Source organism: Brassica napus, chromosome C1 (genome assembly GCF_020379485.1).
Source record: "Brassica napus cultivar Da-Ae chromosome C1, Da-Ae, whole genome shotgun sequence".
Taxonomy (NCBI): domain Eukaryota; kingdom Viridiplantae; phylum Streptophyta; class Magnoliopsida; order Brassicales; family Brassicaceae; genus Brassica; species Brassica napus.
The window spans coordinates 13,387,086-13,404,659 of NC_063444.1; the positions used below are offsets into that span (position 1 = coordinate 13,387,086).

Here is a 17,574-nt window from a genome sequence, read left to right on the forward strand (position 1 = left end):
TCCCTTTGCCCCCTCTATCACCGTTCGAATCTCCTCCTAACTGTTTCTTCCTTTTTATTTATTTATGCCCCCACAATTTTTTTTCTCTAGATTCGCCACCGATTTGTGGTAACTCTTGATTCTTGCTAGCGCACCAAAAAATTTCACCACTAGGAATAACGCGATGAATGTTTTAGTCTTATGTTTTGCTCACCATCGTGTACATGTGGTCGAGATGATGTCCGGAGCATGCAACAAGTCTTGATCGTTTCAAAAAAAAATCTTGGACACTACTTGTCTAAAACTTTCTTTCAAGTCATACCGTGGTCTGTTTTGATCATCTCTAGTTTTGGCACTCAGTTGCGTTACTATCATAAAGAACTCTGAACGTTTCAAATTGTCAAGAATGTTTGCTTTCACTCCCCAATACCATTGGATCTTTTACAACACAAGAAGACATAAAGAAGAGGTTCTACGATCACGACTGGTTTGTAGTTAAAACAATCTAAGTGGACAATACTACTTTACTACTCTCTTCACATATTTTACGAACAAGACCCACTGCGAGTAGAACAGCCTTTCACTTGTGTATTTGCATGTCTGGGTCAGAGTTCAAAAGAGACTCAACATCGGGAGTAACAGTCGCAAACTTCGCTGAAGAACCAATGCGACAGCAGTTCCTCTCTTTGCCGTTGATCGCTGCCACATCATTATGAAATACTGTATTCGGACCTGGCGACACCTGCATTTATGTTTAGAACTAAGAGTTTAGAGAGCTGATGAAGAGCTACAAGCAGAGTTCATTTAACTTGACATGTGTGTGTTCACATATATTAGGTAAAAATGAATTAACTCACATCATAGAGGACATCTCCAAGTTTCAACTTGACAGTACCGCTCTTGTAAACTAGCATTTTGCCCATGAATCCCTCTGGTAAACCTTCAAAAGGGCTGCTTCTCTCTGATACAGATCTCTTGGAGGTCGGTTGCTTCGTTACAGGGAGACAGTCCGGGATCTTAAAGAAAAGCATCTGTTTTTTGCAGTGTTGTCCCTGCAGGCAGCTCAATCAGTCAAAAACTCAGTGAAGAGTTCATATCTACGTCAATACCAACATGTTTACAAGTTCATTACCGATGTTAGACCGAGTTCTTCTGCTGAGTTGATGCTGTTCTCATCATAATGAGCATGTTTAGCCACGTTCCCGAACTCCTCCTGGTCAAGAAGTTCTACAACACAAAGAGGTGGTCAAAAGCAGATTGCAAACACATTAACAAAGCTGAACATTGAGATTCACATCAGAGCGTACCTGGATCACCAGAGTTAGGTTTTCTCAAAGGAAGAACAGTAGGATAGTAAGAGTTTTGATCCTGGCACATGAAAATGAGAACCAACCTTATGTCACATAGACTAAGACAAGAGAGGGAAAATAAAGATTTTTATCTGGGAGATTCTAGTTACCCAAGGTTCAACGTAGTCCTGCTCGATTCTGGTAACACAAGTATGAATCTCTTCTACATCTTTTCGAGCAGGAGGAGAAGAAACAACAGGAAGAATAGCAGCAGAAGAAACAGTTGTAGCAGAAGAAGAGGGATTCACATCAGAACTTTGCTTATCATCTTCTTTAGGAACCCCAAACGACTTTATTGCAAGTGACGAAAAGTTTGGTTGGAATGCAACCTCAACCGAAGATGCTGCAAGATTTCAAAAAGTTTTCAAGAACGATAGATACCACCACCTTCCTCACAAATGATTCTCGGATAACCACATATACAGAATTCTACATTATACATCAACGAAGAACGAAAATAGTTATTACCTTTTGGTTCAGTTTTAGGTCTCCTCTGGCCAATCTGCAACAGCAACAGAAGCAAGCAGGTTTCAACTTGGAGCATTTGGGTGATAACAACTAAGCAGTTATAGGGTTACAATCAAGTATAATCAACACATGTTACGCGTCATGGACCAACTCATTTCATAATAGAAAGTTCTAAAAAAACAACCTTAAACCATTTGGTGCATATTTTATATATTTACTAGCATTATTTGCTGCATTTTAGCTAATAAATCAAATAACAAGAAACTTAACCAAAGCAAGGATGTGTTCTTTGGCTAAAGATGAAGAAAGCACACCGTTTTGATGCCATATGTTAATAAATATAAAAATAATCTAATGTGTAAGATGTTGAACTATTTTAAATAATTAAGGAAAGTACTACGGTTAGATTAACTGTTAACTAATCTTGTTTCCAGGGAAAATAAAAAAAGGAAAGCAGCAAAGATTGAGAAGATAAACTATACATACGCCGATACGTTTAGCGATCTGTCGTGCTGCCTTTTTATTCTCTTCCTCGGCCTCAGCAGCTTCACTGTTTGTGTGTGTATGTTCAGAGAAAAATATATATAATTTTTTTTTTTAAAAAACATGTATAATTCATATGTGTGTATATAAGTAAGGATGCAAAGAAGAATTACGTTTTGGAGATAGGAGGGATCGGCCGGAGAGAAGGCGTCGGAGCTCTTGGTTGAAACCTCCGCTGAGGAGAAGGCGAAGAGGGAGAGAAATTTCAGTGAAAACCCCAAATTTTCACGGCGAAATTTTGAGCTGAAATTTACAGGAGGGAATGAGAAGATGGAATCAGTGTTTACCTTGGACTTTACGGGAACCTGAGAGCCTGAATCCATGGCAGTGGCTGGCGAGGGAATCGGAAACGAGAAAAAAAAATTAGGGATCTTGTGAGAAGGAGGTTTCGAACTCGGGACCTCCGAAAATCTGAAATGAGAAATTTCCAAGCTACCTAGGAACACTTTTAAAGTTCAGACTGTTGATAAATTTATAAATACTTATGTGTGATCATGCTAAGGTACAGCTTTTACCTTTAACATTTTTTTTTGTTGTCTCATTCTTCCCAACTATTTATCCACTTATTTGTTTTTAGAGATCATATGCATGAATGATAAATATGTATCATGTGTTAACTATCGCTTGAACTATAATTTTCCGTATACTTTACTTGTTAAGAACTTTTATACATATGTGTTTTAGCTTTGGGGATTAGATCTGAGAAAAGGTCAAAAATAGTCAATTACCATTCTGAAATTACATGGTTTGAATGTTTGATCAAACATCTTCAGATCTTCCAAACCTAATGTTCGTGGGCTTAATTTTTATAATTTCTTATACCAGTTTTTGGTCTTTATTATTGGTGGAGAGAATATGGACTATAGAGTACCAGTTTGTACATTGTATAATGTAATTAACATTTACGTACACATTGAGATACCAGAAAAACCACTATTATCAATTTGCTGCAAATGTTTTCTCTGTTCTACGATCTTCTGGAGAAAATGAACCTTTAAGCTACTCTCCTTTGCCTGTTGAAAACGAAAATTTCACTCCTTTAGCCTTTTAATCTTTCAAATTCTAATTCAAAATTAATTTAGTAATCAATCAAAGGAGTGGATGATTTACCGCACAGACAGGAACAAGGAAAAAGCCTCATCGCCAGCTCAATGGTGTCATGGGTCCTCAAAGAAAAAAAAATATTTGATTTTTAAATTATTATTTTTCTTTAAAAAATCTGATAGATATATGTTTTTTTTTTAAAATACCAAAAGTATTTTTAAAAACAAATCTATGGAAATAAAAAATAGTTTCATATACAAAAAATTTAGACTCCTTTTTTAAAAATCAGGTTTTTATCTATTAACAAATAGGAGGACAACAAATTGGGCCAGAGACGGTCGCACTGCTCGTCCCCTATCTAAGCCGGTCCTGAAAGGCTCTTCTCCAACTCTTCAAAATATAACAATTCTTGTTTGAATATGCTCAGCAATTCTGTCATCTCATATAGGATTATTTCAGTCTGCTGATATTTAATTACATAAACATTCTTAAATCAATTCCTTCTTCATATAAATAAACAATAAAAATTATGAAAAATATCTATACAATACTAAAAGTAACATATCCTCATCGTTGAGGGTATCCACGTTGGAAAAAAAAATAGACCAATGAGAGACTTTTAAAATTGACAAGTCATTAAAAAAAAACACATCACCAAATCACTCTTTTCTCGAACCTTTTCAACATTACGCCGATTTTCCAATATCTCTTTGGTCTTCTCCCGATTCATCTACCTCTGCAAAAACAATTTTACTCAATTTTTTTCAGCTTTCCTCCTTCTCTCCTTACTCACTATATAAGACGGTGGTTGATTTACGAAAGATTCCTCTCACTAAAACCACCAGATCTCTTCATGGCCTCCGGGGAAAACGAGTAGTTAGTAACGGCGTTCGGTTTTGGTTCCATCACTTTACCTCTGTATACAGTTTACTGTAAAAATAAATTATTCCTTCATATTTGGTGAGTCACTGAACGCCTTGCTCCTGGTACATAAAAAACATTACTTAACTTTTGTACACTTTTCTTTGAAAAGTGTTCTTCGGAGTTGTCTGTGATTTCTTTTTTTTTTTTGATATTTTTATCATATTGTGAGAGAGATGGAGGACTTCGAGTTCCATCACTGGTGGAGCCTACGGTTAAAGTTTAGTTCATTATTTCACTTCCTCTGTTTCAGATCTTTGGTTTTGTAACTGGTGAAAGCTCTTGATCTGGTGTTTAATTAGGTTGTTGGAGATTTAAAAGGAGGAGATGACGCTTTACAGGAGAGGATTTGTCATCTGTTTTTTCAGGTTTTGTAATTCTCAATCTCTGTTTTGATGATAAAACAATCCAAAACCGAATTTGAGCAGTTCAGTTTGTTTGCTTTGTTTCTTTTACAAAAGTTGTGATCTTTTGTAGAGTTTGTTATACTTATAGCTTTAAAGTTTTGGGTCTCTAATTTCAAAACTATTGACCTCTAAACTCATCAGAATCATACCGATTGTTTCTTTTTCCTTCCTCTTACGCTTACGTTTTCTATTGTTATGTGTTTCAGGGACCAACGGAAAATGGGCAAATTGATGTTCACTTTCAGGATCTGTATAGCGCAAGAACAACGTTCGAGCAGGCCCGACTTCATTTGGTCATCACTTTTTCTTATGCTATGAGAATTTCCAAGATATTTCCTTTGCTTCAAGCTGCGAGTCAACACCATCACATGTAGAAACTAAATGGTTAGTTGGTTTAGCACCTAAATCTAAAACTGTTATTTTGTTTGTTTGTTTAGCCATAAGCTTTCTCTTTGTGTGTTTGGTATAATCAGAGGATCATGGTGTGTATTGCCTCTCTCTCTCTCTCAAATACTTGAAACAGAAATCTTTAGCTCATTCAAGTCGAAGGCTTTATCTAGAGTTCCCTAAATGAGCTTTTGCTACAATATATGTACAGTATGCTCTTCACACTTGCTTATCTCTCATAAAATCTTATGCAACTTCACTTAACTTATGAAGTTTGTAGTGTTTTGTTTTCTTACAGGTTATATCGTTTTTGTTAACGGCTTATGCTCAAACATCCATGCGGCAGATTTTCCTCTTCCATGTTATTCTCATAAGAAAGGTAACCCTTATTGTCTCCTAGCCATAAAGCTGGCAGAATTACTCTGCTTTAGATTTCGTTTAACAAGTAGTGCTCAAATACTAGAAGCGGATGAGAAAATATGACTATATATATTAGAAATGAGGGAGGAGAATCAGTTTACAGTAATGGACCCTTTTGATGAGTTGGATTTGTCTTCAGATGAAATCTTCGATTTCTATTCGTCTGAAAGCCCAAAACAAACGTTGATCTCGAAGTTTATGTGCAGCAGATGAGGTGAATACATAAACTCTTTATCTGTGTATACATCTTTTTTACTCAAAGATAATATTTTGTTGTTGACAGAATCAGCAGGGACTATCCATAAAGATATAAGGAGATGGGCATTCAACTTCTTCCACGCTGATCAACAAGAAACCAGGTTTCTATGGAAGCATAAACCCACGGAAACTGATCACTTTAAGCTGATATGGATGAATGCAGACCTCTGTGTAAGAGGACATAGCGTTTGATGCGTTGTGTTATCAGATCGTGAGTACACTCATTGCAGTCACTCAACTTCTCTTTGTTGAGCGTTCTAGAATTGTTTTGGGCCTTATGCTAACTTTTATTGGTTGCAGTGGTTGAAGATTTAGAGGATGGGGATCGTACTTCTCAGGTAGGATCCTTACACTACAACACATCCCTTTTGACTCTTGAGCTGTAATTTTTTGTGGCAGATAATATGTTTTTGCGTCTGTATGTGAAAAGAACTAACTGTCCAACTCATTTTTGCTTATTCATATATGTAGCCAAAGGACAAAGTTGTGACATGGAACCTGCCATTTCGAAGTGATACCTCATATTTGGTCCTGTCTACAACATAAGGTTACGTGGAAGATTTCAACATTCAAATATTGAGCTGTGTTAGTGATTCTGATTAGATGTAGAAAAACATTGTAGAGAAGTACGGAGTTAGGTACTCGAGGCTGAGATACTTACATGATGCAAAAGAGGTTATCATAAGCCATGGGGCGGATCTCATCTCAGGTATTATTCCCTGATCTCCACTCAACGAAACCTGACGCGTAACAGAAGGAATCAGAGGACAACAAGGCCAGTGGTGGATCTGATGAGAGATTTTTCGTATAGCCATATACATAGCGGGTGGGATATGAACCAGTAGCTGTAATGTTTTGCATTATCCTTGCATTATCAGTAAATGACAATTAGAAGTTACAGCTACTTGCCTTTTTCTTCTACGGTTAAGTTTATCGTTGTTTTAACGTAAAAGATAAATCGGAAGAGTAGACGTGTTGATAATTCTGTAGTAGAGTCTTAGGTGTATCTCTTTAGTTTGAGGGTTAGTTTCAGTAGAATCTATGTGCCATCTTTTGGTTGTATCTGGTGAAGCTGAAGTTCTTGGTGGGAATATGAAAAAGCAGATAATGGATGAGTCTGAGAATTTGAGTTTGAACTGACTGGTGCCGCCTCATCCTCCACCGCTTCCACCATCTCCAGGATATGAATCAAGAGAGGTTGAGGGAGACAGCATAACCTAAAAACAGATCAACAAGTTCCCTCATCCTCTTTGCTGCTATTGAGGCTGCAGCTCAGAGGCCTAATCTCCTTCTTGGTTTTGACAATTCTTGTGAAGGTTTTATATCACTGAAGAGGAAAATCAAAATTTTCTCGAGTTTTTATAATCTTCTGCTATAGATTGGGTAGAGCCTCTTTAGATCAAAATAATTATGAAGGTCGATATCAATATCTATTGGTGTCTATTGGAGATTCAAATTTTTATGTACGGTTACAATAATATGAGTTCAACTTTCAAGTCTAGGAAACTTTGTTTTCGCAAAAAAACTAACAATTAACTGATTAGTCGAAGCTAATATACTCTTTGAAAGTCTATGAGAACATTGAAAAATATGCAAAAGCATAGATTTTTGTTTCGATGACAAAGTTAAGATATGAACTAAATTTGGTCGTCCTGAACTGAGCACAAAATATTTTCACATACGTGTTCGAGTTAAGTAAGAGTAAGTTTAATATATTATTTTAGTTCCTATTTAAAGTTTAAAATTTTGACAAAACAACTCAAGGATATAGTTCTCTAAAATCATTAAAAGAATATTATTTAAAGATGCAATAATTAAACATATCAATTCAATAACTTTTACTAGCTTTATATATAGATTACATATACGTAAATATATATAATATAACAACATAAGTTTGCTTCCCGCGATTCATTTGAAGACTTTTTAAGTTATCGACCCAAGCAAATTTTTATTAAATCAATCAAATTGTTAGAAAATAACATGTCTTCTATATTAGAACTGGGTATAAAATCCGGCTCCAAATCCGCGATTCAAAATACTAGAACTTAAATTTGGTTAGATCTAAAAAAATACTGCAACAAATATTAAATTGAAAGAGATTAAATAACTGAACCCGATTAGATAATACACGATATCCAAAATTAATCCATAACATATCCGAAATTATTTAAAGTGCCAACCTTGAATATATTTATTTCCTCAATTTCAGATATTATGTGTCTTTTGTTGATATATTAAGTGTTTTGATAATTTGAAAATAAATTTATTTTTGGATATTTGTGTTAGTTCGAGCACAAATATGTTAGTCCAATATATATATAAGCTGATGGAAAAACAAGATATCAATATTATATATTTTGAATATTTAATACACAGTTTGGGTATATCCAATAATATATGAATGTGAATTTAACCCAATCTTAATAAGAAAAAAACATGAACGGATTATAGATCATTAAAAATAGAAAAACCCAAATATTCAAATATTAATGAACGGGTATATGAACACCACAGCGACCCTTATATATAATATAATAATTAAAAATACCAATAAATACAGCAAATTAATATTATAATTTTATTTTAAATTTTATTATTTAAAAACTGTATTTTCATAAACAAAATTATTTAATGGAAATTCACTTGACATATATATATATAATATATATATATTAACTCTTTGAAAGAAATAGAAAAATTAACAAAACAAACTAAGAAAAAATAAAATATGATATTAAAATATCACTTGAAAGCTTCTTAGATAATATCAATAAAATATTTAAACGGTAATAAAATAAGTCCAATTAATATCATATTTTTCGTATTAATAAGTCAAATTAAAAACAAGTTTGATTAAAAAGTAAGTAATTTTCAATTTTAATTATTTTATTACAAGTATATAATTATTTACTGATCATAAAAATTAGAGATATTCATCTGTCACAAATATTCATGAAAATATGTAAATCAAGTACAACAATCAAACAATATAATGATATCCAAGAAATTACAAAGAAAAATTGCAAACTATATTTGTGCTTTATAGTCTTCTTTTAGATATTATTTAAATAATGTAAAAAAATATTATACATTAAATTATTTGAAATGCAAATATATATATAATATCTTATCCGCGCGTAGCGCGGTTAAAAAATCTAGTCTTAATAAATAATGTGGAATTACTCGTGGGAGAAACTTGATGACAATATCTTCGATCTCATCCATAACTTCTATAGCTCCGACCATTTCTTCATGTATAGACACCACATCTACTACCTGTACCATCCACACTATTATTTCGTCTTTCTTAGCAAAACGTAAAATTTTCCACACTTCATCTTAAACGATTCTTTTTCCCAAGTAAGTGAAATTATCTTACCGTTGCACCATGTAGGAGGGGTACACGAACAGACAAAGCGTGCAGTTTTTGAGTTAGCTTGCTCAACGCTTCACAGTTCTTCGCATCCAATTTAGACCACTCGTTGAGTAAAGGCCTTTGGAGGCTCAGAACTTGACTTAAAGTCATGTTCGTTTTATAACCGCCGTTTTTAGCGGCAGCGACCAAAAATCCAACCTTTTATCACGGCAATACAGACGCCGGTGAGATATCGCTGACCTATTTTTCAGCCGCAGAGTCAACTATCGACAAGTAAAAGAGACGCTGAAATTATCAGCGACACAAGCGTCTCGTTTTTCAGGTCTCCGGCAATCCAGTCGCGTCTACTTCAACTTTTGATTATATTATTTTGGTCTCCGTCGTAGCACAATTTTTTTCGCTGCCGCTAGACTCCGCGTTTACGAAACGAACATGGCTTTAGTTTAATTTCTTGACGTAGCCTTTGAACTTCGATTAAATTTTCCACTACGTACTTCCTCATTTTGTATATCCTAAGCCAAACCCAAAATAATTGGTCCTGAAATAAATCACACAAACATATTGATATATTCGATGCATATTTACATTTTTTACACTTTTTTACAAAATGTATAACACGTTTGTACCTCAACGTTGACCTTAAGGATACTGGCTTCTGCTCTTGCGTTAATAAACCTAAGTTGAATTAATCTGTTGTGTAACATCCTAAACCGGTGATACCTTTCCTCTTGTACCGGAGATATTTTCTTCTGTGCCTTGAAGTACTTCAAAACTCCTGCCACGGCTCCACCGCTTCTCATCTTGGCGTTGCTTACCGGTGACTCAGGCGGCGTGTGGCACATTGAAGTCGCCGGAGCTGAGCTGGAGGAAGAAGTTTTCATCGTTGAAACTCTTCCTGGAGACAACGCCCACGCAGATGGTGAGCTAGCTCCTGGTTTTGCACCTTTAGATGAAGTGTAACTACGAGGGCTTCCACGCTCACGTTGCTCCAAGAACCGAGCAAACGCCTCTTTGCTTCTAACGTTGTTCACCTCGTGAGATCTTGACGCGCTGTTTCTTGCTGGGATCATCTCGCTGGATCTCGGGTTGGTGGGTCTGGAAGATCTTGTTGTGGATTGTGATCTGCTTAAGTGCTTATCATCACACGTTTGCTTGAATTGGAAGGAGAAGAGGAAGAAGAGGATGAACAAGAAGGCGAGTAGGAGGTTACACTCCGGCTCCGGTCAATATGCGGCGACGGAGGCCGAACTCTGCGATTAGTGGTGGTGGTGGTTGCCATTCTCTTTGATTTTTGTTTCTGATATCTTACGGTTGAGATCGATCATGCAATATTAAAGCCGGACAATGTACATCGGACAGTATAAGCTTATGATATAATATAATGTTTTGTCAGGGTTTATATAAATCAAATATCTATACTTATTTGATGACTTATTTCATGTGTGATATTTTAAATAGACCATCCCTAGAAAGTTGCTTACATTATTTTTTTTTGTATTTTGATAACAATATCCTAACAAGATATTTAATTATCTTTTTATTCCACCAAAATATTATTAATAATGGATAATTTCGAAAATATATTTATTCCATCAATATATAATTATAGTTGCATATAACCATTTATAATCTACTTAATAATAATAACATTTAATTATTCTAGAGTTAATACCTGCATATGATCTAATTAATAATAATAACAATTATATAACATTTATTATGCAAATAAAATAATGTTAGAATTTCACCATGCAAATAATAAAATCAAATCAAATATTAAAATCCAAACACTATTTTATTTTCATAATAAGTGTTATTATTATTAATTATGTTATACATTATACATGTATCAATATTTATATAGATGGTGTGTTATCAAACATGCATTGATAAATATATAATATTTTAAATATATATATACTGTAGTGATGAATTTTTCATGCGTGGTTTTTTCATTTGGACCATTCTTTAAAATTTTATCAAATTTTACATGAATTAATTATAATATTTATATTTTTAATTGAATGACAATAAATATTTTTTAAGAAAGTTCTAAAAAATCTTTTTAAAATATTTTCGGAATCAATTTAAATTTTATATCCAAAAGTAATTAATTTTAATTTTAGTTATCATAAACTATAATTAGAAATTAAAATTTATTTAGTTTTGATTTATATATGAAAATGTAAAATTATATAAAGTATTATAATTATATATTCACTGATAATAACAATCTAAACTGATTAATTTTCAAAAATAAAATTTACAAAGATTTTGTTAGAAATATTCATTTCTATTTCAAATTAAAAGAAAATATTTTATCCAACTTAATTTATTTCTCAAATATGATATTTACTACAAACATATTTTGAAGTACAATGTATTATAGTTTTTCTTTAAAATAAATTCTTTACAGTATCTCAAAAAATATATTTTCTACTATATAGATCCAATTTAATTTGCTTTCATATAAATTTAAAATAAAAAGTACATAAAGTAATATTGTTACATAATAAAGTTTCCAAAATAATTTTTGTTACAAAAATATAAAATTTATAGTAATAATATATAAGCCACGTAAACATAGCTATTATAGAATTACATAATATATAACACTAAATTACGTTAAGTTATTGGTAAATTTTGTTATATAAACTAAAACATTTTAGTATATAAATAAAAAAATCTGCACGGTTGTGCGGGTCAAGATCTAGTGTTTATTAACGCTTGGGGGTCGTAGGAGTTGAGAGCACGTAGAGGCAGGTATGAACACTTCTGCATGTAAGCCTATATCTATATAATTTGATATTTGATAGTGTTTTTTTTTTCCTTTTCATCCAAAGGCTATTCTAGTACTCAAACTTGAGCTGGCCTAGGTAATCAGACCGGAATAAAACAACCAATGAAATAAAGTATTCTATGGAAAGACCTCACAGTCTTAGCTAAGAAATCTGAAATTTGATTTTGCGCTCGTGGAATGAGTAATCTTGAAATCTGGGAAACATATCTTCAAAGTCTCTATCCTCTCCAATTATGTCGCAAAGCTCGGCCAAGCATGAGGCTCGTTGATTATTGCAATCAAATTCTTGCAGTCCGTTCTAAAGCTCTGACAAGTCGAATAATGGAGCATACTCTCCATCGCCCATCTCAGTGCTTCTATCTCTGAATGTAAGGCAGATTCTCTTCGAATATGATTTCGTGTCCCCATAAGTTGAACCTTACCCAAGCTATCTAGCCAGACCCATCCATATCCACTAAACTGTGCAGTTGATGTCCATGACCCATCTATCATGCAGATATTCCTCAAGCTTAAGACTTGAGGTTCTTCAATATTAAGGTCTTGTGGAGTTGTTGGTATTATCTCATTTGCGTTAAACCATGCTTGACACTCACTTTCCGTACAGCGAACTAGCTCCAAAGGATCCATGTCTATTCCCCTAAAGAGTTTATCATTTCTGGCATTCTAAAGGTACCAAATTATCCAGGGATATGGGCCTCTGTCTAATTCTGGTTCAGCAATGCTGTTTTCTCTCCAGAAGAGATAATCCATATTGGCATAGATGCTCGGAAGAGGAAAGACATCTTGACTCGTTGGTGTCGCTGAGAGAGACCAAGCTTGTAAAGCTGGTGGATATTCAAAAATTGCATGAGTTACAGATTCTTCTGGCTCTCCACATCGTAGACATTAGTTGTCACATCTCATGTTATGCCGTACCAGATTCCTCGTCACTGCAACATAACCAGTTATCAGTTGCCATATAAGATGACAAATCTTTTGTGGAGCTTTTATCTTCCAAGCAAAGGCTTGAAGCTTTGTTATACTAGGTTCCAGAACCTCCTTTTCTTCATCAGCCTCTAGTAACTTCCGAGCTACCCAATATCCTGATTTGACTGTATACTGTCCATTTTTAGTATAGTTCCAGCAGAATGTATCCCGACGATGAGTGGTGTTTATGGCCTGACTCCTTATGTAGGTTATATCAGCAGGGTCAACATAGTTCTCCAGTAGCCCAACCATTCCTTCATATCTTGGTTAATGAGATCACTGACTCTTATGTTTGGATGCAGCGCTAGCGCCACGGGCCGTGCTGGTCTAGCTGGTGTTGTCGGGATCCAAGGATCCTTCCACACCTTAACCTCATGTCCTGAATGTACCTTATGTCTGATTCCCAATAATAGTAGCTTTCGTGCTGCTGAGATACTAGCCCACACATATGATGAGCTGTTTATAGAGACTGTTCGTAAAGGCGAACACATTCTGTAGTATCGTCCCTTCAATACTCTAGCCACCAGTGAATCAGGGTATTGCACTAGCCTCCATAATTGTTTTGCCAGTAAAGCAAGGTTAAACTCATGGATCATACGGAAACCAATCCCGCCCTCTTCCCGTGGTCTGCAGACCTTTTCCCACTTTGCCCAGTGAATTCATCTCTTTGGGGGGTTTAAACTAGGGATGTTAACTACAGGGTTAGGGCTCAACCCTCTTTTGTTTATTATAAACCCAACCCTATTTTAATGCAGCCCTATTTTAACCCTATTATAATCAAGGGTTATGGCTGGTACCAGGGTTAACTCATTTAATTGAAAAAAATATTTCATTTATTTTTGTTCTTAAATTTTAAAGATAAAACTAGAAAAATTAAGATATGATATGATTCTTTCCGCCAATTTGTTGAGCATCAAAATCAAAAGTTTTCCTCCCAAAATCGCAAAATCGAGTTTTTGCTCCACAATTAAGAATAAAGTTTTTCCGTCAAAAAACAAAAATTGTGTTTTTTTCCGCCAAAACCTAATTTGAGTTTTTCCACCAAAACCACAAAATCAAGTTTTCCCGCCAAAACCGCAAAATCGGTTTTTCCGCAAAAACCGGCAACTCAAGTTTTCCCGCCAAAACCGCAAAATCGAGTTTTCCCGCAAAAACCGGCAAATCGAGTTTTCCTGTCAAAACCGGCAAATCGAGTTTTCCTGTCAAAACCGGCAAATCGAGTTTTTCCGCCAAAATAGCAAAATCAACTTTTCCGCCGAAACCGCAAAATCTAGTTTTTCCCCTCAAAACCGCAAAATCGAGTTTTCCCGCCAAAACCGCAAAATCGAGTTTTCCCGCCAAAACCGCAAAAACGAGTTTTCCCGCCGAAACCGGCAAATCGAGTTTTCCCGCCAAAACTACAAAATCGCGTTTTCCCGCCGAAACAGCAAAAACGAGTTTTCCGCCGAAACGACAAATCGGGTTTTCCCGCCCAAACCGCAAAATCGAGTTTTCCCGTCGAAACCGCAAAATCGATTTTGATTTTTTGGCGGGAAAACTCGATTTTGAAGTTTTGACGAAAAACTCGATTTTGCGTTTTTGGAGAGAAAACTCGATTTTGTTGTTTTAGTTGAAAACTCGATTTTGCGGTTTCGACGAAAAATTTTCTTGTTTAGTTTTTGGCGAGAAAACTCGACTCTAAGTTTTTTTTTGGTGAAAAACATTATTAAATATTGTATAATAGTTGTGTGAATCAAAATAAAAGGGTTAGAATTTAAACCCTGGTCCTATTAGGGCCAACCCTGTTTAAACCCTATTTAAAAAATGAGGGTTAAGGTTACAAATGGGTTTGCAGGGTTAGGGCTAACCCTGTTAGGTTGAGCCCATATTAACATCCCTAGTTTAAACTCCACCAAAATTGTCCAATGGCACTAGCAAGGTTTTCGCATATCTCCAACGGGAGCAATAAACTAGACATAACATAACTCAGAAGAGCTAACAAAATAGATTTAATCAGAACCTCCTTTCCACCTTTTGATAGCCGTCCATCCATTCACTCTATGCATTAATTTATCCTTCAGAAATGCAAAATGTTTGCATTTGGATCCGCTAATATCTTCTAAAATTCCTAGATATGTTCACATTCTTCCTTCATTCTGGATTCCCAGAGTATCTCTGATATGTTGTCTAACATTTGCGTTAATCCTCTTACCAAAGAGTAGGGAGGATTTTTCAAAATTAATGCATTGTCCTGATGCTTGTCCGTATTTCCTGACTACTTTCATCATTTCTTCACATTCACGGGGCTCCGCCTTACAGAAGAAAATGCTATCATCAGCAAAGAGAAGGTGGGATACAAAAGGACACGCGCGTGTAACGCGCATCCCTGTTATCTTTCCTTGGTTCTCTACATGATTAAGAAGGCTAACAAGCGCTTTCGTGCATAGAATAAAAATGAAAGGAGACAAATGATCTTCTTGACATAGACCTCTCTCTGGAACTATATTTCCTCTTGGTTGTCCATTCATAAGTACCTTGTATTTCACCGATGTAACACACCTCATAATCCAGGTAATCCAAATCTCAGAGAACCCCATCTTCCGCATAACTGCCTCAATGAACGTCCATTCCATTTTGTCATATGCTTTACTCATATGATATTTGATAGTGTATTTGGTAGTGTTACAAAAAATAATATATATACGTATTGATGTTAAGGCCTATTGTGGAAATCCCCTTGGTCCAGTGGTTTGACCACATATTCATTAATGCTTATACACCAGGAGGTCTGGTTTCAATTCCTAGAGAAGGCAGAATTATGCGAATTAAGAGAGAAAATGCTTACAAGAGATCTGCAACATGGTGTAATGAGTACCGTCAAGCGTGGATCCCATGAAATCTATATATAATAGCAAACTCATTTTTTGTTTTCGCTGACATCACCATTTTTTATAGGAAAATAAAAATTTAATCTAACGGTGGAAATTGCTCATAATCTTTAATCTAAGGGTTCTAATCTAGAATCACAAGTATGATGTCATTTTATTTAAACAAAAGATGTGTTCATTCGTAAAAGGGTTGTATATTTTCACAAACTGAATCATTGAACCCTTTCATTAAATCTTTTCATAATTATAAAATTGTACGTTTTTATAAGTCTAACCATTGAGCCTTTTCATAATTTTTTTAAAAAATAATTAATTTAAACAAAACAGAGGTTCACATTCTTTGAAGAATTGCATCTTTTGAGAACTCTTTCATAATATAAACTTTAAAAAAAAATTGTTTAAGGAAAAGACATGTTCATTTTTCGAAGAGTTGCATCTTTTCGGAAATTCAACTCTTTTCAGAAATTCAACCATTAAACCTTTTCATAATAGAAAAGTTGCATCTTTTCAAAAGATTTACCATTGAACCTTTTCATAATAGGTTGACAAATTTATATATTGTCTCTTCCTCCCTCTCATCACCATTGCTCTTTTAATTTATTGTTTTTGTGAAGTTACGTACGATCAGAAATATAACGTTATTCTCAAAAATTCATTTTTTTGTCTGTTATTTTAACTCATCCAGAATTTCATAGTTTTGTGTGTTTACTGGATCCCAATTCAAAACTTGTTTTCATCTAAACGATGATGTCAACATTTTTGTAGAAAAAAATGAATCTAGCGGTAGAGTTTGTTCATAATCTCTATTCTAATGGCTACAATTTCATTTAGGATCTTGAATATGATGTCATAGTTTCACTTAAGCAAAAAGTGTTCCTTAGGGTTTGTATCTTTCCACAAACTGAACCATTGAACATTTTTATTGAATCTTTTCATTATAGAAAAAAATTGTATATTTTCAGATTGTTAATTGATTGTAATTTACCAAGTACAAACAAATTGGTGACTAGATCGGTGTTATCCGTTTTAATGTGTATTCCTAATTCATTCACATGTCTTTTTGGTTTAAGTTACAAAACGATGCATGAATTGCGTTGGTGGTTTAAGTTACAAAACGAACGCAGTTGTTAACGTTAGAGATGCATGCATGAACGTGTTCTTTATATTCTTAAATTAGATCGACATGTGTTAACTTATGAAAGGTTGGGTTTCTGGAGTTAGTTTAGAAAAGCACATAAGTTTCTTTTTGTGTGGTGAAAAGTAACCAATTGAGAATTGTAAAAGTGAGCATTCATTATTGCATATGTGTTTACAATTTATGGATTTTTTTTATTGCGAGGGTTACTACAAGTTTTTAGTTACGCAAAGTCATCGATAGAAAAGATTCATAGAAGCAAGATGGATTTTGTTAATTCATGATGCACGTGCACTCATGACGTTTACATTTTCATAAAGTCCGGTTGTTAAAATTTGCTAGAAACAAAACTTTCTCAAAAAAAAAAAAAAAAATTAGTGTGAAAAGCCACCACTGAAATAATCGCGTCTTTTGGCTAATATTTTCTAGAATTTTATTTATGTGTATGCATGAAAAATAAAATGCTAATTCTGGAATTTTTTTTAAAAAAATCTGTTGTCTTTGTTAAAAGTTCTTATTAACAACATGTTTGATATAATTTATGTTTTATGTAATATGTTATATTAATTTGATATCAATAAAATTATGATGTTAAAAAAAATATTTACTAGATAGCTTATTTGTGAAATGTCATAATTTAAGATGCCAAAA

At 34.2% G+C, this 17,574-nt stretch overlaps 2 protein-coding genes and 1 long non-coding RNA gene across 9 annotated transcripts; 1 reads left to right on the top strand and 2 right to left on the bottom strand.

The window, feature by feature from the left end:
* Window positions 1-376: 376 nt before the first annotated feature.
* On the bottom strand, window positions 377-2,882 carry LOC106346571. The gene is made up of 9 exons (XM_022694634.2): window positions 2,627-2,882; window positions 2,453-2,514; window positions 2,283-2,346; window positions 1,797-1,830; window positions 1,439-1,671; window positions 1,287-1,347; window positions 1,112-1,206; window positions 837-1,031; window positions 377-721 (listed from the first exon to the last, which is right to left on the bottom strand). Exons 1-9 carry the CDS (start codon window positions 2,660-2,662, stop codon window positions 560-562), a joined length of 942 nt encoding a protein of 313 aa, XP_022550355.1. The 5' UTR covers window positions 2,663-2,882; the 3' UTR covers window positions 377-559.
* A 1,116-nt stretch (window positions 2,883-3,998) lies between these two features.
* On the top strand, window positions 3,999-7,359 carry LOC125580136. Of its 7 annotated transcripts, none has more exons than XR_007317882.1 (11): window positions 3,999-4,524; window positions 4,607-4,672; window positions 4,918-5,095; window positions 5,185-5,308; window positions 5,379-5,477; window positions 5,658-5,732; window positions 5,802-5,987; window positions 6,077-6,114; window positions 6,248-6,323; window positions 6,399-6,602; window positions 6,881-7,359. It is a non-coding gene; the product is annotated as an uncharacterized LOC125580136 (long non-coding RNA). The 7 variants fall into 7 exon arrangements; XR_007317885.1 differs by having other exon boundaries at window positions 6,399-6,485; XR_007317884.1 differs by having other exon boundaries at window positions 5,185-5,303; window positions 6,399-7,359.
* A 1,327-nt stretch (window positions 7,360-8,686) lies between these two features.
* On the bottom strand, window positions 8,687-10,225 carry LOC106349802 (QWRF motif-containing protein 7-like). The gene is made up of 4 exons (XM_048743680.1): window positions 9,782-10,225; window positions 9,159-9,353; window positions 8,963-9,055; window positions 8,687-8,716 (listed from the first exon to the last, which is right to left on the bottom strand). Exons 1-4 carry the CDS (start codon window positions 10,223-10,225, stop codon window positions 8,687-8,689), a joined length of 762 nt encoding a protein of 253 aa, XP_048599637.1.
* Window positions 10,226-17,574: the final 7,349 nt, after the last annotated feature.